General features: G+C 46.2%; 1 protein-coding gene across 1 annotated transcript in view; it reads right to left on the bottom strand.

Annotated features, from left to right (window-relative positions):
• cubn (cubilin (intrinsic factor-cobalamin receptor)) overlaps window positions 1-20794 on the bottom strand; it is a 604171-nt gene that overhangs the window by 528775 nt on the left and 54602 nt on the right. Inside the window, exons 11-12 of the mRNA XM_072510233.1 lie at window positions 5882-6006; window positions 2140-2326 (exon numbers count right to left, since the gene is read on the bottom strand). Of these exons, the coding sequence (XP_072366334.1) occupies window positions 2140-2326; window positions 5882-6006 (312 nt within the window). The remainder of the gene's footprint in view (window positions 1-2139; window positions 2327-5881; window positions 6007-20794) is intronic.

The following is a 20794-nucleotide window of genomic DNA, read 5'->3' as shown; positions in this document are numbered from 1 at the left end:
CCACTACCTCCTCCGGTAGCGAGTTCCAGGCACCCACTACCCCCTGCGTAAAAAACTTGCCTCGTACATCTACTCTAAACCTTGCCCCTCTCACCTTAAACCTATGCCCCCTAGTAATTGACCCCTCTACCCTGGGGAAAAGCCTCTGACTATCCACTCTGTCTATGCCCCTCATAATTTTGTATACCTCTATCAGGTCGCCCCTCAACCTCCTTCGTTCCAGTGAGAACAAACCGAGTTTATTCAATCGCTCCTCATAGCTTATGCCCTCCATACCAGGCAACATTCTGGTAAATCTCTTCTGCACCCTCTCTAAAGCCTCCACATCCTTCTGGTAGTGTGGCGACCAGAATTGAACACTATACTCCAAGTGTGGCCTAACTAAGGTTCTAAGTACTACCTGAGTACAGTCCTTTTGTTCTGGGGAAATGGGCCATTAGAATGCAAACAAGCGGGAGTTTCAATCGCGTCTATCTATCTGGGTTGCAAATACACACACAAGCTCTGAGACTGTCTGAGTCCTGGGTTGGCCATAATTCCCATGGTCCTTTGCAGGTGGCCATCTGAGATGGCTACACCCTGCTGAGCAGAAGAACAAGGTAGCCTCTGAAGTGCCTGAGAAGTTGTACATGTTTTTAAAATTCTGTTACACCACCTTAGTCTGTCCACTGACATCCTTTGCAAATAAACCTCGGACTCTGCCTCTGGCGATCTTGAAATTCTGAGCAGAGAGGGCAAACAAGCAAACTTGAGGCCCAACGTTCGAAAGGGACAACTGGTGGGAAACAATGACCATGGGGGTGGAATCTTCTGAAATGTCGGGGCCATTTACAGTCGGGAATCAGAATGGTGAAGGAGAGCGCTTTGTCGAGCCTTGACAGCATCATCCAGCCATCTGGTTCACCAACTAATCAGCAAATTCTGGCAGGATGACACATCTGTTCTGCCGAAAAAGGGATTATTATGTTAAGGGGACCACGATTGAGTTCCAAGTGCTCTCCAACATTTGGATTTTGAGGCTGCAGCAATCCTGCTTCAGCAGGATTGGAGAAGACTCTTAAGAAGGCTACTTCCTGGGTCTTTCACTAATACCTGGAGGTCCAGCTGCAGGAACTGAGGGACTGCAATGAAATTAGCTCTCACAAAGTGGGAAGAAGAAGACAATCTCTCCAGACAAGAAGGTGTGGATGGAAGTGGCGGAATAAATCAGCTGCAAGAAATGTAGTCCCTTTAACCTGCAGATAGTGCATCGAGAGGATTCTGGACCTCAAGAGAGCCCAGTCCTTTCAGTTGTCAAACTCACACTCTGACATGCCTCGCTTTCTACTGCACAGCACTTTTCAGGTCAACATATCTCGCAATTCCATTCATTCCTCTCTCTCTCCAATCACCTTGCATCTCCATCTGAGCAGCCAACTCTGAGAGAAGGAATGCTTTGAACTGTAATCTCTTAATGACCATGTCTGGACCTCTTCAGTGTAACTGATCAAAGTGTTTCAAGCTTGTCAGTTTCAGTGAAGAAGCTCTCCCTGTTGAGTACATGCCTAGTTACCCCGGCAGGTTGCAAACAGGTCACGAAACACAATACTTGGCTGGGAAATGCAAAAGTGAGGATTAAAAGCTGTTAATTGGCTTTTTACTTACCCATATAAATTACCCAACAGATCCAAGTTGATTCTCTGTTCACCCTCTCTCCATGTAACCCAGAAGAGTGTAGGATGATATCGCGATCCCAACCTGACATCACCTTTAGGTCTAACTCCCCATAACCATGTGAACCTGCCTCTACTTTGTTGGGAACCCCGTCACACACAATATCCTCTTAACTTAAATATGGTTTATGGTTTCACTGTTAATGGACAGACAAATATTATGGCCCTAGGAAGCCTTACAGAAGAAAAGGAGGTGGTGATGGGATTTTGCTTGCCCCTTCGCACTTTTCGAACTTTCTCTGTCCCCAGTCCACCAGAGTCAGGAAACCTAGACCATCATATTTGTGTGAAAAGCAATAAAATCAACGTTTATGCTTTTTTTTTAATGTAGTATGGGCCATGTTAGTCATAATCAGTTACAAAAAAAGGAGTTAGGCTCCTTCACTTCCTCCAACCACACAATAGTCACTGTCACTCATCGGCTTACCTTGCTGTGCTACCTGGCACTGCGGGCCAGTCCAGTGTGCAGTGCAAGTGCAAGTGTAACTATTGACACCATCAGTACAGGTTCCACCATTCTGGCAGGGGTTGCTGGAACACTCATTAATATTCTGAGTACAGTTGGTACTAGTCCATCCTGGATCACAAACGCACACATCACCTGAAATCGTGACCTGTAGAAAGCACAGGTCAGGACAAAAAAACATAGTAATTTCCTGTGAATCAAATACTACTGCTGGGAATTTCTTTGCAGTTGCCACCATTCCATTGTCTCAATGTCATGGTGCATGCGGCAGAACTCCATTTCCATAAATAGAGTTTCTGCTACATTTCCAGTGAAGTTATGGCAGGGGAGAAGTGCCAACTTCAAGGAAATTCCTGGTCCATAGATAATGGCAGCCAAACATCCCACTATGGACAATATTATGTGCTAGAAAATTCTTTTGTGTATGAAAGTATATTTATTCCCTCCCATTTGCTCTTCTGCCTTCCTTTTTGATGCAACTGACTTATCATAGATTATCATAGAATTTACAGTGCAGAAGGAGGCCATTCGGCCCATCGAGTCTGCACCGGCTCTTGAAAAGAGCACCCTACCCAAGGTCAACACCACCACCCTATCCCCATAACCCAGTAACCCCACCCAACACTAAGGGCAATTTTGGACACTAAGGGCAATTTATCATGGTCAATCCACCTAACCTGCACATCTTTGGACTGTGGGAGGAAACCGGAGCACCCGGAGGAAACCCACGCACACACGGGGAGGATGTGCAGACTCCGCACAGACAGTGACCCAAGCCGGAATCGAACGTGGGACCCTGGAGCTGTGAAGCAATTGTGCTATCCACACGGCTACCGTGCTGCCCCAAGACAGGAATGCTTAGCACCTAAACCCCAAGATATACTTCTGGCTGGAAACATGCCTCAGGGTGCTTCTTTCCTGGAATTATCAAGACAAAACTCCACACATAAAAGGGAAATCATGCTTGACAAATCTACTGGAATTTTCCGATTTAACTAGTAGAGTTGACGAGAAGGAAAAAGTGGATGTGGTTTATTTGGACTTTCAGATGGCCTTCGACAAAGTCCCACATAAGGGGCGAAATTCTCTGGAAACGACGCGATGTCTGCCGACTGGCGCCCAAAATGGCGCAAATCAGTCGGGCATCGCGCCGCCCCAAAGGTGCGGAATGCTCCGCATCTTTGGGGGCCGAGCCCCAACCTTAAGGGGCTAGGCTGGCGCCGGACGAATTTCCGCCCCGGCAGCTGGCGGAAAAGGCCTTTGGTGCCCCGCCAGCTGGCGCGGAAATGACATCTCCGGGCGGCGCATGTGCGGGAGCGTTAGCGGCCACTGACGGCATTCCCGCGCATGTGCATTGGAGGGAGTCTCTTCTGCCTCCGCCATGGTGGAGACCGTGGTGAAGGCGGAAGGGAAAGAGTGCCCCACGGCACAGGCCCGCCCGCGGATCGGTGGGCCCCGATCGCAGGCCAGGCCACCGTGGGGGCACCCCCCGGGGCCAGATCGCCCCGTGCCCCCCCCCCAGGACCCCGGAGCCCGCCCGCGCCGCCTTGTCCCGCCGATAAGGTAGGTGGTTTAATCTACGCCGGCGGGACAGGCATTTTAGCGGCGGGACTTTGGCCCATGCGGGCCGGAGAATCGTGGGGGGGGGGGGGCCCGCCAACCGGCACGCCGCGATTCCCGCCCCCGCCAAATATCCGGTGCCGGAGACTTCGGCAACCGGCGGGGGCGGGATTCACGCCAGCCCCCGGCGATTCTCCGACCCGGTGGGGGGGTCGGAGAATCTCGCCCAAGAGATTAGCATGTGAACTTAAATTGGGGATAGTGTATTGAGATGGATGAAAAACTGACAGGAAACAAAGAGTAGGAATGAAAGGGTATTTTTCCAAATGGCAGGCAATGACTAGTGTGGTACTGCAGGGATCAGTGCTGGGACCTCAGCTATTCACAATATATTAATGATTTAGATGAGGGAAATAAGTGACACAAAGCTGGGTGGGAGGGTGAGCTGTGAGGTGGATGCAAAGGTGCTTCAGTATGCTTTGGACAAGTTGATTGAGTGGGAAAGTGCATGGCAGACGCAGTATAATATGGATAAATGTGATGTTATTCACTTTGGTAGCAAAAGCAGGAAGGCAGGTTATAATCAGAATGGCTATAAATTGAGAGAGGGAAATGTGCAACGAGACCTGGGTGTCCTCATACACCAGTGGCTGAAGGTACGCATGCAGGTACAGCAAGCGGTAAAGAAGGAAAATGGTACAGAAACATAGAAAATAGGCCATTCGACCCTTCGACCTGCTCCACCATTCGTTATGGTACAAGAGGTGTGATCCACGCTGCGCCTGAAAAGCAGCTTGCCACGGCACAAAGTGGCTGATGGAAGCCAGGAGACCTCGCTCCCGGGATCTACCCAGCTTGCAACGCGATGATGCGATGTGAATCTCGGCCATTGTGGACGGGATCACTTTTTGGCAAATCTGCAAATTAGAGCGGGACAGCTAGTCTAATTCAAATATGCAGTTTCCCAAGGCACCTGAGGCTTTGGGATCTATCCCCTTTACCTTGGAAACGTCGTGCGAGCGCAGTTCAGTACAAACGGGGACCAGATCGAACGCCACTCGTGGGGGTCTCTCAGGTGACCAGAGGCTCCCCGTGATTGCCTTTTGGGCAGGGTGGTACCCTGGCACTGCTGGTGCCACCTGGGCACCCTGGCACTGCCAGACTGGCATATTGGCAGTGCAACCGATGTGCTAGCCTGACACTGCCAAATGCCCAGGTGGCATTGCCAGTTGGCAGGGGCACTGCTGGGGAAACAGGTTTGCACTGCCAAGCTGGCATTTTCTGTGCAGCGACAATTGAGCTGGGGGTGCCCTGCATGGGTGTTGGGGGTACCCCCTCGTAGTGAGTTGGCACTTGGGGGTCATGTTGGGGTTCAAGTTTGGGGCTCCAGAGATCGGGGTGCCATTTAAAAATGGCTTCCCAATCTTTCGCTACACTGAGGAGTTCTGGTGAGCGGAGCTCCTCAGTGCAGAAAACGGGGCTATGTGCGACCTTGGCCGTGCATTCCCCGCTGAGGACCCTATCTGACCCGAGTCACGCTTGATAGCATTATGTTCCTCAGTGCTGCAAGCGCCGGGAAACACGTGGCTAAATGTGCTCACAATGGAACTTTGTTCCCATTTAGTTAAATTGCTCCCAATGCATTTTTTAACCTAACGGTAAAAAGCACAAAGCCACTGAGCTCAGAATTCTCATCCTGCTGCCTCCTTTTATGGGAGATAAACTTCAGCTGGGAAGAGTGACAACACAAAACCTAAGTGCTGTTACCCTCTAGGTTTCATCCTGCACAGGGCCTTTCTGTGTTAAGGGACCAAAGAAGCTATTATTTATCCATCTCCAAGACCACTCATCCATGTTTAGCATGGAGCCTAAAATAGCACAGAACTGCATATCCTGACCCAAGATGTACCACGATTATATTTTTTAACACTGAAAAGCATGGACATTAAAAAGAAAATAGTAACTTCCGTCCAGTTACAGGACTAGCTGGATGCCTGCAGAATTAAACCTTTTAATATTATTCATATTCATGTGCAATGCTCTCCATGCTTCCTTTAAAAACAAAAGTGCATCATTTGATTACGTTTTCTCCATCATATCGCTGAGGAAGATATCAGAACCTATTTGCATAATTAGAACTTACCAAACATAGTCCGTTCACACAGGATTTGTTTTGTTGACAGACGTCACTGAGAGCAACACAGCCAGTGGATCCGTAACCATTCCCAGCATAATCAGGAGGACAAGTGCAAGTCGGAAGGTAATTAGCTGAGACAGAAAAATAAGGGAAAGTCAGTAGTCGATTTCACATCAACCATGTAAAATAAGGGGCTATTTAGCACAGGGCTAAATCGCTGGCTTTGAAAGCAGACCAAGGCAGGCCAGCAGCACGGTTCGATTACTGTAACAGCCTCCCCGAGCAGGCGCCGGAATGTGGCGACTAGGGGCTTTTCAAAGTAACTTCATTTGAAGCCTACTTGTGACAATAAGTGATTTTCATTTCATTTCATTTTCATAATCAATAGTTGATTCATTGCAATTTCTAATAGGCCGCAAATATGTTATAAGCATGCAATAGCACATATATTTAAGACTGGGCTTTATAGCTCCACCAAGGTGCATAAAATTGGGCAGCAAGGCACCAGCAGTTTTCCCAGTGTCTACACGGCCCCCACCCGCCCAGTGACAGGGGAGGCATCGGACAGCCCCCTTGTCCATAGGCCAGTTGAGGCCCTTAAAGTGGCCAATTATTGGCGAATTAAGGGTCTCCTCCACCACCAATGCAGTTTTTCCTAGTCTCTCCCCTTGCATTGTCCACCCTGGGCCTCACTCCACTCTGGCATGGCAGTCTCTGCTGCATTAGCTACAGATGAAAGCAGTGGCCTGAGAAAGTGCAGAATTCACCGGTCTCTGTTTTCTCTGGGCCCTCTTCTCAGCCAGCTGGACTTTCTGTTTTTTCTTGTCTCGTTTGATACCCCTCAAAACCTTCAGCCTACACAGGTCATGGCTGTCAGCAGTTGTTTCTCAATTGTGCACCATCTTAAGATGATTGTTATCACTAAGGAGGTAGTGATGGGCAAGCTAATGGGGCTAAGGGTAGACAAGTCTCCTGGCCCTGACGGAATGCATCCCAAGGTACTAAAAGAGATTGCAAATGCAAATTTACCAAAATTCACTAGACTCTGGGGTGGTCCCGGTGGATTGGAAATTAGCAAATGTGACACCACTGTTTAAAAAAGGAGGTAGGCAGAAAACGGGTAATTATAGGCCAGTTAGCTTAACTTCGGTAGTAGGGAAGATGCTGGAATCTATCATCAAGGAAGAAAAAGCGAGGCATCTGAATGGAAATTGTCCCATTGGACAGACGCAGCATGGGTTCATAAAGAGCAGGTCATGCCTAATTAATTTAGTGGAACTTTTTGAGGACACTACCAGTGCGGTTGACAACGGGGGAGCCAATGGATGTGGTATATCTGGATTTCCAGAAAGCTTTAGACAAGGTGCCACACAAAAGGTTTCTGCAAAAGATAAAGATGCATGGCGTTAAGGGTAGAGTAGTAGCATGGAAAGAGGATTGGGTAATTAATAGAAAGCAAAGAGTGGGGATTAATGGGTGTTTCTCTGGTTGGCAATCAGTAGCTAGTGGTGTCCCACAGGGATCATGTTGGGCCCACAATTGTTCACAATTTACACAGATGATTTGGAGTTGGGGACCAAGTGCAATGTGTCCAAGTTTGCAGACGCCACTAAGATGAGTGGTAACGTTAGGGTGGCATGTAGCGCAGTGGATAGCAATGGGACTGCGGCGCTGAGGACCCGGGTTCAAATCCTGGCCCTGGGTCACTGTCCGTGTGGAGTTTGCACATTCTCCCCATGTCTGCATGGGTTTCACCCCCACAACCCAAAGATGTGCAGGTTAGGTGGATTGGCCATACTAAATTGCCCCTTAATTGGAAAACAAAAATAATTGGATATTCTAAATTTATTTTTTTTAAAGATGAATGGTAAAGCAAAAAGTTCAGAGGATTCTGGAAGTCTGCAGAGGGATTTAGATAGTTTAAGTGAATGGGCTAGGGTCTGGCAGATGGAATACAATATTGACAAATGTGAGGTTATCCATTTTGGTACGAATAACAGCAAAAGGGATTATTATTTAAATGATAAAATATTAAAATATGTGCTGTGCAGAGGGACCTGGGTGTGCTCGTGCATGAGTCGCAAAAAGTTGGTTTACAGGTGCAACAGGTGATTAAGAAGGCGAATGTAGTTTTGTCCTTCATTGCTAGAGGGATGTAGTTTAAGACTAGGGAGGTTATGCTGCAACTGTATAAGGTGTTAGTGAGGCCACACCGGGCATATTGTGTTCAGTTTTGGTCTCGTTACCTGCGAAAGGACGTACTTGCACTGGAGGGTGTGCAGAGGAGATTCACTAGGTTAACCCCAGAGTTGAGGGGTTTGGATTATGAGGAGAGGATGAGTAGACTGGGACTGTACTCGTTGGAATTTAGAAGGATGCGCGAGGGATCTTAAAGAAAGATATAAAATTATGAAGGGAATAGATAGGATAGATGCGGGGAGGTTGTTTCCACTGGCAGATGAATGCAGAAATAGGGGGCATAGCCTCAAAATAAGGGGAAGTAGATTTAGGACTGAGTTTAGGAGGAACTTCTTCACCCAAAGGGTTGTGAATCTATGGAATTCCCTGCCCAGTGAAGCAGTTGAGGCTCCTTCATTAAATGTTTTCATGATAAGGATAGATCATTTTTTGAAGAATAAAGGAATAAAGGGTTATGGTTTTTGGGCGGGAATGTGGAGCTGAGTCCACAAAAGATCAGCCATGATCTCATTGAATGGCGAAGCAGGCTTGAAGGGCCAGATGGTCTACTCCTGCTCCTAGTTCTTATGATCTTATCTACATATCTGACTTCCAAGTGTCCTTGTAGCTGAGAATTAGGCGTCCAGGGAGTCGTGACCCAGTGGCCAGTTCAACGTACAGAAGAAACCACCAACAATCTGTCACTTAATGCTACAATCAACAAATGCATTGCAAAAGCTGCAGCTGTCATGTCCAAACGGAGTAAGGAAGCAACAAAGTGATTTAGAAGATCAAACTGCAAGTCTACTAAGCCTGCATCCTCAGTGTCTCCTCTTCAGTGGTGACACTTGGACAACATAAAAGGCTGAACACTTTCCATATTTACTGTCTCAGATGTAACCTCAGAATCTCTTGGTAGTGAAAGAGAATCAATTCAGAGGTCCTGGAGCATGCTCATTTCATAGCCATACACTCATTACAGAGCCGGAGTCTGTGTTGCGGCTCCATGTTCATTGGATGGATGACAGCCGTTTATACAAAGCCTTCTGTACAGTGAACTGGATCTGTTTGAGATATGGCCATTTTGTTTGCTTTGGTGTTCAACTCCTAGCACATTATTCAAAGAGCTAATAATATCAACATTCGTGACAATGTGTTGGCAACAAATTCTTATTTATAAACAAACGGACATTTAGAGCATTTAAGAGTTTGGAGGAAAAAAATAGTTAGCAGTAATCTTAGCAAATTAAATGTTTGCAGGAAACAATTTTTCTTCTTCAGATTGGGAAATAAATTTTTTTGTTGAACAATGTCACTGACTTTCCAAAGAATTGACCTAGTTTGGGTGCAGTAAACCAATTTTCCACTTGCCACCCAAAGTGGCTCCAAAAGTTAACCATCTATGAAAATTGATAGTGTTCACTGGAATTGAGATAATGGAAAATTGGGTAGCTTCCATTCATAACCTGTTCATCCAGTACAGTAAGGGAAAAACAAAGTAACCCTTAATTATCTTCCTCTGGGAAAGATTGGACTCATATCCACAATGCAGCCAGATTTCAGCTTGTGAAATCAGAGCAACTGAGTGGTTACATCAGTTTCTTTCATCTGACATCAGTTAATTAATGACTCTGTATCTTTATACTGATAGTATTCCATATTTCCAGACTTAATTTGCACGTGTAAAATCAAAACATTTAAGATTACATTGATACTGCAGTTTTAATTGAGCTTATTGTGATATACCACTGTATGCATCTGATAGTGTAGCTACCAGCAAGGGAGTACAATGACTAGTTGACAGGCGTGAGTTACATGTCCACCATGCAGCACTACATGTTATATTGAATTCAGTGACGTGTTATCTGAATATGCAACCAGCCATTTTTTAATGTTTGGAAAAGTGGATATTTTCAGTCACATTTTCTGGCATTGAAAACATTGGAAAGTTAATTTACAAAAAGCACAAAAGGAGTTGGCATCTTTACAATGAACTTTTAAATTGGTATGCGTCATGCATGTTGAGATCAGTTATCTCAGGTCAAAGAAAAGTGTTGAATTCTCGTACCAACCGAAGGCTGCCATCTAAAAGGCAAATTGAATGTTCCTTCCTTACCCTAATGTGCAACTAGAAGGAGTAGAGATACTCTTCCCTTCTATATTAAAATTGCAATCCTCCGTTCAATCCCAGCAAGTGACTGCCACCCATAGTGCACCAGTGCTATCCGAATGAGAACAGCCTGATATAGTCACACTCACAGAATCTTACCCATCTATATATCCCAAAACTCTATATGCCATCTCTGGTGGTGAGAACATAAAAACATAAGAACTAGGAGCAGGACTAGGCCATCTGGCCCCTCGAGCCTGCTCTGCATTCAATAATAAGGTTAATGTGCAGGTTCAGTTGGCAGTTAGGAAGGCAAATGAAATGTTAGCATTCATGTCAAGAAGGCTAGAATACAAGATCAGGGATGTACCTCTGAGGCTGTATAAGGATCTGGTCAGACCCCATTTGGAATATTGTGAGCAGTTTTAGGCCCCAGATCAAATGCTGGCCTTGGAAAGGGTCCAGAGGAGGTTCACAAGAATGATCCCTGGAATGAACAGCTTGTTGTATGAGGAACGGGTGAGGACTCTGGGTCTGTACTCGTTGGAGTTTAGAAGGATGAGGGGGGATCTTATTGAAACTTACAGGATACTGCGAGGCTGGATAGAGAGGACGTGGAGAGGATGGTTCCACTTGTAGGAAAAACTAGAAGCAGAGGACAAAATCTCAGTCTAAAGGGACGATCCTTTAAACAGTGATGAGGAGGAATTTCATCAGCCAGAGGGTGGTGAATCTGTGGAACACTTTGCCGCAGAAGGCTTTGGAGGGCGTATCACTAAGGGTCTTTAAGGCAGAGATAGATAGGTTCTTGATTAATAAGGGGATCAGGAGTTATGGGGAGAAGGCAGGAGAATGGGGATGAGAAAAACATCAGCCATGATTGAATGGCGGAGCAGACTCGATGGGCCGAGTGGCCTAATTCTGCTTCAATCTTATGATCTTATAATATCATGGTTGATCTTTTTGTGGACTCGGCTTCACTTATCCGCCCGCTCACCGTAACTTTGTATTCCTTTATTGTTCAAAAATCTATCCACATCCTTAAAAACATTTAATAAGGTAACCTCAACAGCTTCACTGGGCAGGGAATTCCACAGATTCATGACCTGTGGGTGAAGAAGTTCCTCCTCAACTCAGTCCTAAATCTGCATCCCCTTATTTTGAGGGTGTGTCCCCTAGTTCTAGGGAGGGAAGTTGGGTGCTGAGGCACTACTTTGTCTGTCCTTGACATCCTAACATTGTCTCTGGACCCCATGAAATCTCATGGCTTCAGATCAAACATGAGCAAGGTGGCCTACTGCTAATTACTGTTCATCATCTCTCTTAACCAATCACTAAACACTTCTCTTGAGAAAACATCTTTCTCCTCCATGTTGAACACCACTTGAAGGAAGCACTGTGGGTTAACAAGGCTACTCTGGGAGGGAGTGTAAGGAATGGATCAATAAAACTGCTGATATACTGATATAGAATTTTCTTCACGTTGTAGTAATAGTGGTGAACTTCAAATAAATTTCAAGTACGGCTTTTGGAAAACTTCAGTAAATCGAATTAAAAGACATAACATTGCATACTGCAGAGGATATTAATCAGTTGATAAATGTGGGAAAAGCAGTTTGCTTTTTAATCCTTGTCATCCTTTTTAATGAGCATTTCTGAAGCAGCACAGAGTGGTATTGAATCAAAGCCAGACTTATAGCTCAAGTTTCATTTGGTGGAATAGCAATTATATTCATGAGTGAAACTACCGATAAGATAAAGTAAGGGAGTAATAGAGAAAAAGAGCTCCAAGGTAAAGTAAACTAAATTTTTTGATAAGGGATAAGTCAATTAAGTTTTTGTTGTATGGAGTTATATTTTAAATTTGATTTAATTATGTAAATAGAATTGTGTGGATTTTCACATAAAGGGAGCTAAATACCAATTGGCTGTTTATAATGAGTATTTCAATTCATAAAAGTTTAAGATTCTGAGCTTAGAACTGTAACACATTTAAATACCGTGTCAACCGTCATCAGGTGTTGTTATAAGTATTGCTTGTTAACTTAGTGATTACATACCATTACATGTACTATATGCTAGAAATCCTGTGGCGAGTAACTCACCTCCTGACTCCACAAAGCCTGTCCACTATCCGTGGTAAAAAGTCAGGAGTGTGATGGAATACTCTCCAGTGGCCTGGATGAGTGCAGCTCCACCAACACTCAAGAAGCTCACTTGATTGGGACAAAGCAGCTCACTTGATTGGCACCCCATCCATAAACATCAACCCCCTCCGCCACTGGTGCACTGTGGCAGCAGGTGTGTAGCATCTACAAGATGCACTGCAGCAATTCAGCAACGCACCTTCCAAACCCATGACTTCTACCATCTAGAAGGACAGGGACAGCAGACGCATGGGAACACCAGCACCTGGAGGTTCGCTCCAAGTCACTCGCCGTCCTGACTTGGAAATATATCGCTGTTCCGCCACTGTTGCTGGGTCAAAATCCTGGAACTTCCTCCATAACAGCGCTAAGGGTGTACCTAAACCTCAGGGATTGCTGTAGTTCTAGAAGGTAGCTGCCTACCACCTTCCGAAGGGCAACTAGGGATGGGCAATAAATTTGACCTAGCCAGCCATACTCACATCTCATGAATGAATAAATAAAAATGAATCCATGATATGTGATATTCAGTGTACATAAACATCAACAATTTAGAATTATAGAGCACCTTTAATGTAATAAAATGCCGCAAGGTGCTTCACAGGGACACTATGAAACAAAGAATAACACTGAACCACACAGGAAGATATTAGGACGGATGACCAAAATCTTAGTCAAAGGTAGAGTTTAAAACTTGTTTTAAAGGAGGAAAATGTGGTGAAGATGTGTAGGGGGCTTTTCCAGAACTGAAGCCAGAGCCACCAATGGTGGAGCAACTAAAATCAGGGATGCAAACGAGGCCAGACTTAGAGGAGTATAGATATTTCAGAGAGTTGTGGTCTGGAGGAGATTACAGAGTTATGGAGGGATTTGAAAACAAGGATAAGAATTTTAAGATGAAGACATTGCTCGACTGGAAGAAAATGTAGGTCAGCAAGCAAAGGACTGAGAGGAGAATGGGGCTTGGTGTGAATTAAGCTACAGGCATAGCATTTTTCATGATCTCATGTTTACAGAGGGTAATAAGCGGGGGACTAACCAGGGGTCTTAATGACAACTCTCTGATATCTCCTCATCCCTCCCCAAGCCATGACTCCACCACCGAATAGTAAGCCATCACATTCTCGACTACCACTGACCTCATATCCATTGGAAATAATTCCCACCACAGTATGCAACATCGCAGTAGCCCAACTCCATCTCCTTGCCAACATCCATGTACATGACTGCCAAGTAAATCCAATATATTATAGCCCCACTGAACAGAATTCTTCTATCTCAATTCCATTTTTCTCCCCTTGTCTGGTTTATCCACACCTACATCTACAATTCTGCCTTTGCCCTCTACCAGTTTAACAGTTTCGCCCTCTACCAGTTTAACAGTTTCCAAATTCCTGGCCTTAACTTTCTGCATTTCGCTATAGATCCAATCCTTCTACACCTCCATACCCCTTGAGCAGAGGCCCAGTTAATCCCATCGCTCCCCAACCTCCTTCTGCAATGGTGGCCATTCTGAGCCTCCTCTTTTGATGGTGGCCCTGAGCCTTCCTAACCTCCTCCCTTGATGATGGTCCCCATTCCCAATCTCTTCTTTTGATGGTGACTCTGGCCCTTCTTTCCTGACCTCCTCTTACTCATCGATGGCCACTCTTCCCAACTCAGTGCCCGACCTCCTCCTGCTCAACACCCTTCTGTGTGGGGAGGACGGGGGAAGAGGATCATGCCCTGGCAGTGCCAGGGACCAGTGCCATGGGGCAATGCCAGAGGATACTGCTGAGGGGGTCCCATGTCTGTTGGGAGAGGGGTGGTCCATAGGGTGTTTTTCCTTTTATCTTTTTCTATATGGGGGTGCCCTTTGATCAGGGCCTGCCCTGCCAGCATGAGTTTGTTCTTGTCTTGTATTGTTCTTCATTCTTTAGAGTTTTGGCCAAGGGTTGTATCATGACTGGTACAGGCTTGGAGCGCCGAAGGGCCTGTTCCTGTGCTGTATTGTTCTTTGTTCTTTGCACATTGGGGGCTGGTTTAGCACAGTTGGCTGGACAACAGGTTTGCGATGCAGAGTGAGGTGGGTTCAATTCCTGTACCAGCTGAGGTTATTCATGAAAGCCCCGCCTTCTCAACCTTGCCCCTCGCTTGAGGTGATGAACCTCAGGTTAAATCACCTTTGGGTAACCCTCCTCCTCAAAGGGGAAAGAAGCCTATGGTCATCTGGAACTATGCCAATTTTACTTTTACTTTTCTTCGGTGATGAGTGTACAATCGATATCATATAATATTCTAATTTTTCATGTAACATAAATTTGCATTGATAAATGCAGCATTAATATTCATATTAATACGTGATATTAATTTTAGGAAGTAAATGGTGGCTGGCAGAGGTGGGGGGTTCGCAAGCGGATGGCTGAAGGTTCCCTTCGGGTGCCTATCATTATTGCACTGACACTGTCTACTTTCAATTAGAATTCATAAAGGTGGCTCCAGAGCTATTGAGCCAGATTTTCACCACCACTGAGTCAGGAAGTTCCTGGTTCGGCACACTTACTTTGAGAAAAAATGTCCTGAATGGCACGAATTTCATTGCTGGTGGACAGATTCTGGACAGTTGACTTGCCATCCCCGGACACATATCAGAGGTGGCCACGGGGGTGCCGAGTGCTAAAGTTGGCTGGTTAAAATCTCGCCTCGGTTCCATTGGACTGACAACTTAGTCCCAGATGTTTCGTGAAATATTCGGCCCTCTAGCCCTCAACCCTCACACACCTCTCAACTTTCCCAAACCCTCCAACCCCTCACCCAATCCCCATGCCCCATCCATGCCAAGTCATGGTAATCCATGCTGTCCACCCACATCCAATGGTCCCTCACACCCTCCATGCCATCCTCTGCCCCTCTACCCACCCCAAATGACCCAATACCCACCATGCCAACCTTGGCTCTCCACTCATCCTCATGGCCTCTTATAGCCACTCTGTCAACTTAATGGTAACCCATGGCTCCTACCCACTACTCTTTACCCTTACACCGCCCCATCCCGACTCAGCATGGGAAGGTCTCAGGAACCATGCTGCGATGAAATAAAATAAAGTTCAAAGTATTTATTCCAGACTTCACCAGATAAAAACACTCATTCCTCTAATTCATGAAACCAATTCAATACACTTAATCCCGATTAAAACAAACATTTGTATTCATAACCTCATATCAAACACAGTTAATCCTACAGAGCTGCACCCCACCCCTACATTGTGAGAATGACACGCAAGCAAGCAGTCAAGCAGCAATAATGCTTTAATGGTAACACTTAGGGTTATGTCCACAAACACCAATTGAAACTGCTACGATCAAATTCTTTCTACTCTCACAAACACGGCAGACAAATTCTTTAACATTTTAATGGGCAAGGAATTTAAATAACTTGACAGCCTAATAGTTCTACCTTATTCACCACCTTTCAAGAGAACTTACATCTCCACAATACAGGCATGGAAGACACAATGCCGGCTGTCATGTGCTCGGAGTTTAAATTGCCCAGCCAAATCATAGTTTTAAAAATGAATTTAAAAAAGAATTCCCCAGCCAGCTCTGCTCCCTAGCATGAGCACATAATAATGATAAAAAGATAGTACCCAGCTAGGCTCATTCCTCCTCTTGAACTAGCCTTCAACCCAACTCGCAATACCAAATTAAAAATGTTTGTCCCACCCAGTCACAGCTGAAAAATTATTGTTGTTCAATCAAACATTCTAAACTCAGTGAACTGCTGCATAATTATTTCAATAAAAATCACTGCTTTTCTGTCAATAATAGATTCTGAGCAATTATATTCCATTCAAGATCACTGCTGAAACTTTAAACTTCTCTGCTTGACATCCGCAGACAAAGCTCGCCGTAACTACCAGCTACAAAACTCAACAACTATTTGAATCGAGCTGTAAAAAAGGCAAGGGGCGTGATCGAGTGGCTGTGTTGCACTTGAGTGGGAGCACAAAGATGCCGGCAAATCCCGGGTGAAGTCTCCCGCGGGCCTCTTGCCATGCCCATGAAAGGAGGGTGGAAGGGGGTTTGAAGATGGTGGTGTGCAGGGCAGGTAAGTTGGGGCTTCTGGAGGTTGGTGGAGGTGTGGTTGACTGGTGTGGGTTCTGGGGCATGGAGTCCTGTAAGGGGACTTGGGAGGGCCTCAAGAGGGAGGCCCCCAGGGACCCAATTGTGGGTGTCCTTACTTGGGGGGATGTAGGATAGTGACCATTTGTGTGGGGGGTGATGTTGCCAATGGGTGTGGGTGACCCACGAGCTCACTTAGAGACTGGGGCACCATTTCAAAATGGTGGCCCAATCTTTGAGTTCAGCTCCCCAGTAGTGAAAAAAATTCTAAGGTTCGATTCAACTAAATGGGAACAAAGTCCCATAGCAGTGCTGAGAAAAACATGGCTATTCAACGCCACTCGCATTGTACAAGGGGCCTCAGCAGGGAATGAAAGAGATAGGGAAAAAGATGAAGCAGAAAAAGTGTGCTTCTAACAGACGTCAGGTGGATAATACAATTGAGAAGTATGCCGAACATAGAAGAGGTGAACTGAGAAAGCAAATAAGAGATGCAAAGAGAGGGTGTCAAGAGCCTGGCCACTAAAATAAAAGGGATTCCAAAAGTTTTCTATAGGCGTATAAATAGCAGAATGGCGATAAGAGGAGGGATGACACCAATTAGGGACCATTAAGAGATTTATGTATGAAGGCAGATACATGGCTGAGGTCTCGTCTGCCATCCAGACACGCCTTGGCGTGCCTCGTTGCCGTCCGTCAACGAAGGTCCCTGACGGCAGGTCCCGCTGGAGGTCCCTCTACGGAGGTGTCCTCCCCATAAAACCTAGGAACCTAAGGTGGAGGATAATGCACGCGGCAGTACCGTGCAATCAGCGACTGCACTTCTTCACGGACTCCCCAGTGGCTTGCTCTATTTACGGCCTCGTGGAGTCCGTGCACCATGTCTATGTTACGTGTCCTGGGTTGCACTCCCTTTTTGGTTTCTTGACAACGTTGTTGTTGAGGTTTTGTTTGCACTTCAGCCCCCTGCTCCTGATCTATGAGCATCCGGTGCGGAGGGGGGCGGGGAAGGTGGAGGACCTCCTCGTGAACCTGCTCCTGGGCCTGGCCAAACTTGCCATAGATCGGTCCAGGCAGCGGGCGACCGAAGGGATTATCCAGCCTGACTGTCTGCCCCTCTTCTGTGGCCTCATTCGCCAGTGTCCCTGGAAAGGGAGCAAGCGGTGTCCATGGGCACACTCGAGGCCTTCCATGGCACCGCAGGGGTTGGACTGCTTTATCGATCCCAATTTTCACGTCTTGGTTCGATGGTTTTTAAGTATCCGTTTCCTCTTTATTCCTTTTGGGCTGTGCTCCATTTGTCCTTTGTCCACCAGTTAATTTGAGTTCTTCGATTTAGTTAATTGGGCCCTATAAAACATACATGGCTGAGGTTAAAGAACACTTTGCATCTGTCTTCAGCAAGGTCATGCTGTTTAAATACATGAAAGGTTTAAAATTGAGAAGGAAGAGGTAATGGATAGTGTGACGAACGTGGACCCAGAAGCAATATAGTCAGGAAAATTTGTAATTAAAATGCCTGTGGAATTACAAGTTTGTATTTGTTTATTGTCACATGTACTAAGTTACAGTGAAAAGTATTTTGCTGCGAGCAGCTCAACGGATCATTAAGTACATGAAAAGAAAGGGAAATAAAAGAAAATACATAATCGGGCAACACAGGCTACACAATGTAACTGGATAACACCAGCATCGGATGAACCATACAGGGGTGTAGTGTTAATGAGGTCAGCCCATAAGAGGGTCGTTTAGGAGTCTGGTAACAGCGGGGAAGAAGCTGTTTTTGAATCTGTTTGTGCGTGTTCTCAGATTTTTTATCTCCTGCCCGATGGAAGAAGTTGGAAGAGTGAGTAAGCCGGGTGGGAGGGATCTTTGATTATACTGCCCGCTTTCCCCAGGCAGCGGGAGGTGTAGATGGAGTCAATGGATGGGAGGCAGGTTTGTGTGATGGACTGGGCGGTGTTCACAACTCTCTGAAGTTTCTTGTGGTCTTGGGCCAAGCAGTTGCCATACCAGGTTGTGATGCAGCCCGATGGGATGCTTTCGATGGTGCATCTGTAAAAGTTGGTAAGAGTTAATGTGGACATGCTGAATTTCCTTAGTTTCCTCAGGAAGTATAGGCGCTGTTCTTTCTTGAGTGGTAGTGTCGACGTGGGTGGACCAGGAAAGATTTTTGGAAATTTGTACCCCTAGGAATTTGAAGCTGCTAACCATCTCCATCTCGGCCACGTTGATGCTGACAGGGGTGTGTACAGTACTTTGCTTTCTGAAGTCAATGACCAGCTCTTTAGTTTTGCTGGCATTGAGGGGTAAATTGTTTGTTGCTGCACCACTCCACTAGGTTCTCAATCTCCCTCCTGTATTCTGACTCGTCGTTATTCGAGATCCGGCCCACTATAGCCGTATCATCAGCAAACATGTAGATGGAGTTGGAACCAAATTTTGCCACGCAGTCGTGTGTGTACAGGGAGTATAGTAGGGGGCTAAGTACGCAGAGTGAGGAGCCAAGTCCTAGGTTTTGGCGCTTTCATATGAGCTTGGCTGGGATTATGGTGTTGAAGGCAGAGCTGTAGTCAATAAATAGGAGTCTGATATATGAGTCTTTGTTGTCGAGATGCTCTCGGGATGAGTGTAGGGCCAGTGAAATGGTGTCTGCTGTGGACCGGTTGCGGCGGTATGCGAATTGCAATGGATCGAGGCGTTCTGGGACTATGGAGGTGATGCACTTCATGATCAACCTCTCGAAGCACTTCATTACGACTGAAGTCAGGGCTACTGGATGGTAGTCATTGAGGCACGTTGCCTGGTTTTTCTTTGGCACCGGTATGATGGTGGTCTTCTTGAAGTAAGTGGGGACCTTGGCGCGGCGTAGGGACAGGTTAAAGATGTCCACGAACACATCTGCCAGCTGGCCCACGCAAGCTCTTACTGCACGACCAGGGATCCCGTCCGGACCCGTCGACTTCCAAGGGTTCACTTTCAGGAAAGCCGATCTGACTTGGGAAGCTGTGATGGTGGGTATGGGTATGTTATGGGCGGCTGAGGCACTCAACAGCGGATCGTTGGTTTCCCGCTCAAATCGAACATAGAATGCATTGAGTTCATCGGGGAGGGGTGCGCTGCTGCTGGAGATACTGCTCGGATTTGCTTTGTAGCCCGTTATGTTATTTCGGCCTTGCCACAACCGGCGAGAGTCTGTAACGCTAGTCTGTGACTCTAGCTTGGTCTGATATTCTCTCTTGGCACCTCGGATGGCTTTGTGGAGGTCGTACCTGGATTCTTGCATAGGTCAGGGTCGCCTGACTTGAACGCCTCAGACCTGTCCTTCAATAGGGAGTCAATCTCGCGATTGAGCCATGGTTTCCAGTTGGGGTACGTACGTATTGCTTTCTTTGGCACACAGTCGTCCATACATTTGCTGATGAGGTCTGTGACGGTGGTGGCATACTCATTTAGGTTGGTCGCTGAGTTCTTAAATATGGACCAGTCCACTGTCTCTAAGCAGTTACGTGGGAGCTCTACTGTTTCCTCAGACTAGCACTGGAGAACCTTCTTAGCTGGATTCTCCCACTTGAATTAGTGATTGTTTTTAGGAATGTTAGGAAAGGGAAGGGCTTTTAAATGTTTGAATCAACTGTAAAAGGACCAGTTGTAATTTTCTTGGAAAAGAAGTAGTACTAGTCCATATGACCTGACAGCTTTTGACCTGGAAACATAGCCAACAGGATGGAAGTTAGCAAAGAAGCCATATGGCTGGTCAGATATAAAGAAGAGCTACAAGCAGAGAAGTTGAAGGCAATAAGTGCAGACAGAAAGAAAAAGCAGCCAGACACGCAAAGAATAATGCTAATAATCTTTATTAGTGTCACAAGTAGGCTTACATTAACACTGCAAGAAGTTACTGAAAATCCCTATGTGCCACACTCCGGCGCCAGTTCAGGTGCACTGAGGGAGAATTCAGAATGTCCAATTCACCTAACAAGCACGTCTTTCGGGACTTGTAGGAATAAACCAGAGCAGCCGGAGGAAACCCATGCAGACACGGGGACAACATGCAGACTCCACACAGACAGTGACCCAAGCCGGGAATGGAACCCAGGTCCATGGCGCTATGAAGCAACAGTGCTAACCCCTGTGCTACCATGTCACCCAACACCAGAGAAGCTAAATGTCCTCAGGAAGAGGGCAGTTTTAGAAACATAGAAAAAGCATAGAAAAAACAGGAGCAGAAGGAAGCCTTTCAGCCCATTGAACCTGCTCCGCCATTCATTATGATCATGGCTGATCATCCAACTCAATAGCCTAATCCCGCTTTTCCCCATACCCGTTGATCCTCTTTGCCCTAAATGCTATATCTAACTGCTTCTTGAAACCATACAATGT

This window comes from Scyliorhinus torazame, chromosome 6 (assembly GCF_047496885.1).
Source record: "Scyliorhinus torazame isolate Kashiwa2021f chromosome 6, sScyTor2.1, whole genome shotgun sequence".
NCBI lineage: Eukaryota > Metazoa > Chordata > Chondrichthyes > Carcharhiniformes > Scyliorhinidae > Scyliorhinus > Scyliorhinus torazame.
Note: the sequence above shows the minus strand (reverse complement) of the source record. Positions and strands in the feature narration are given on the sequence as shown.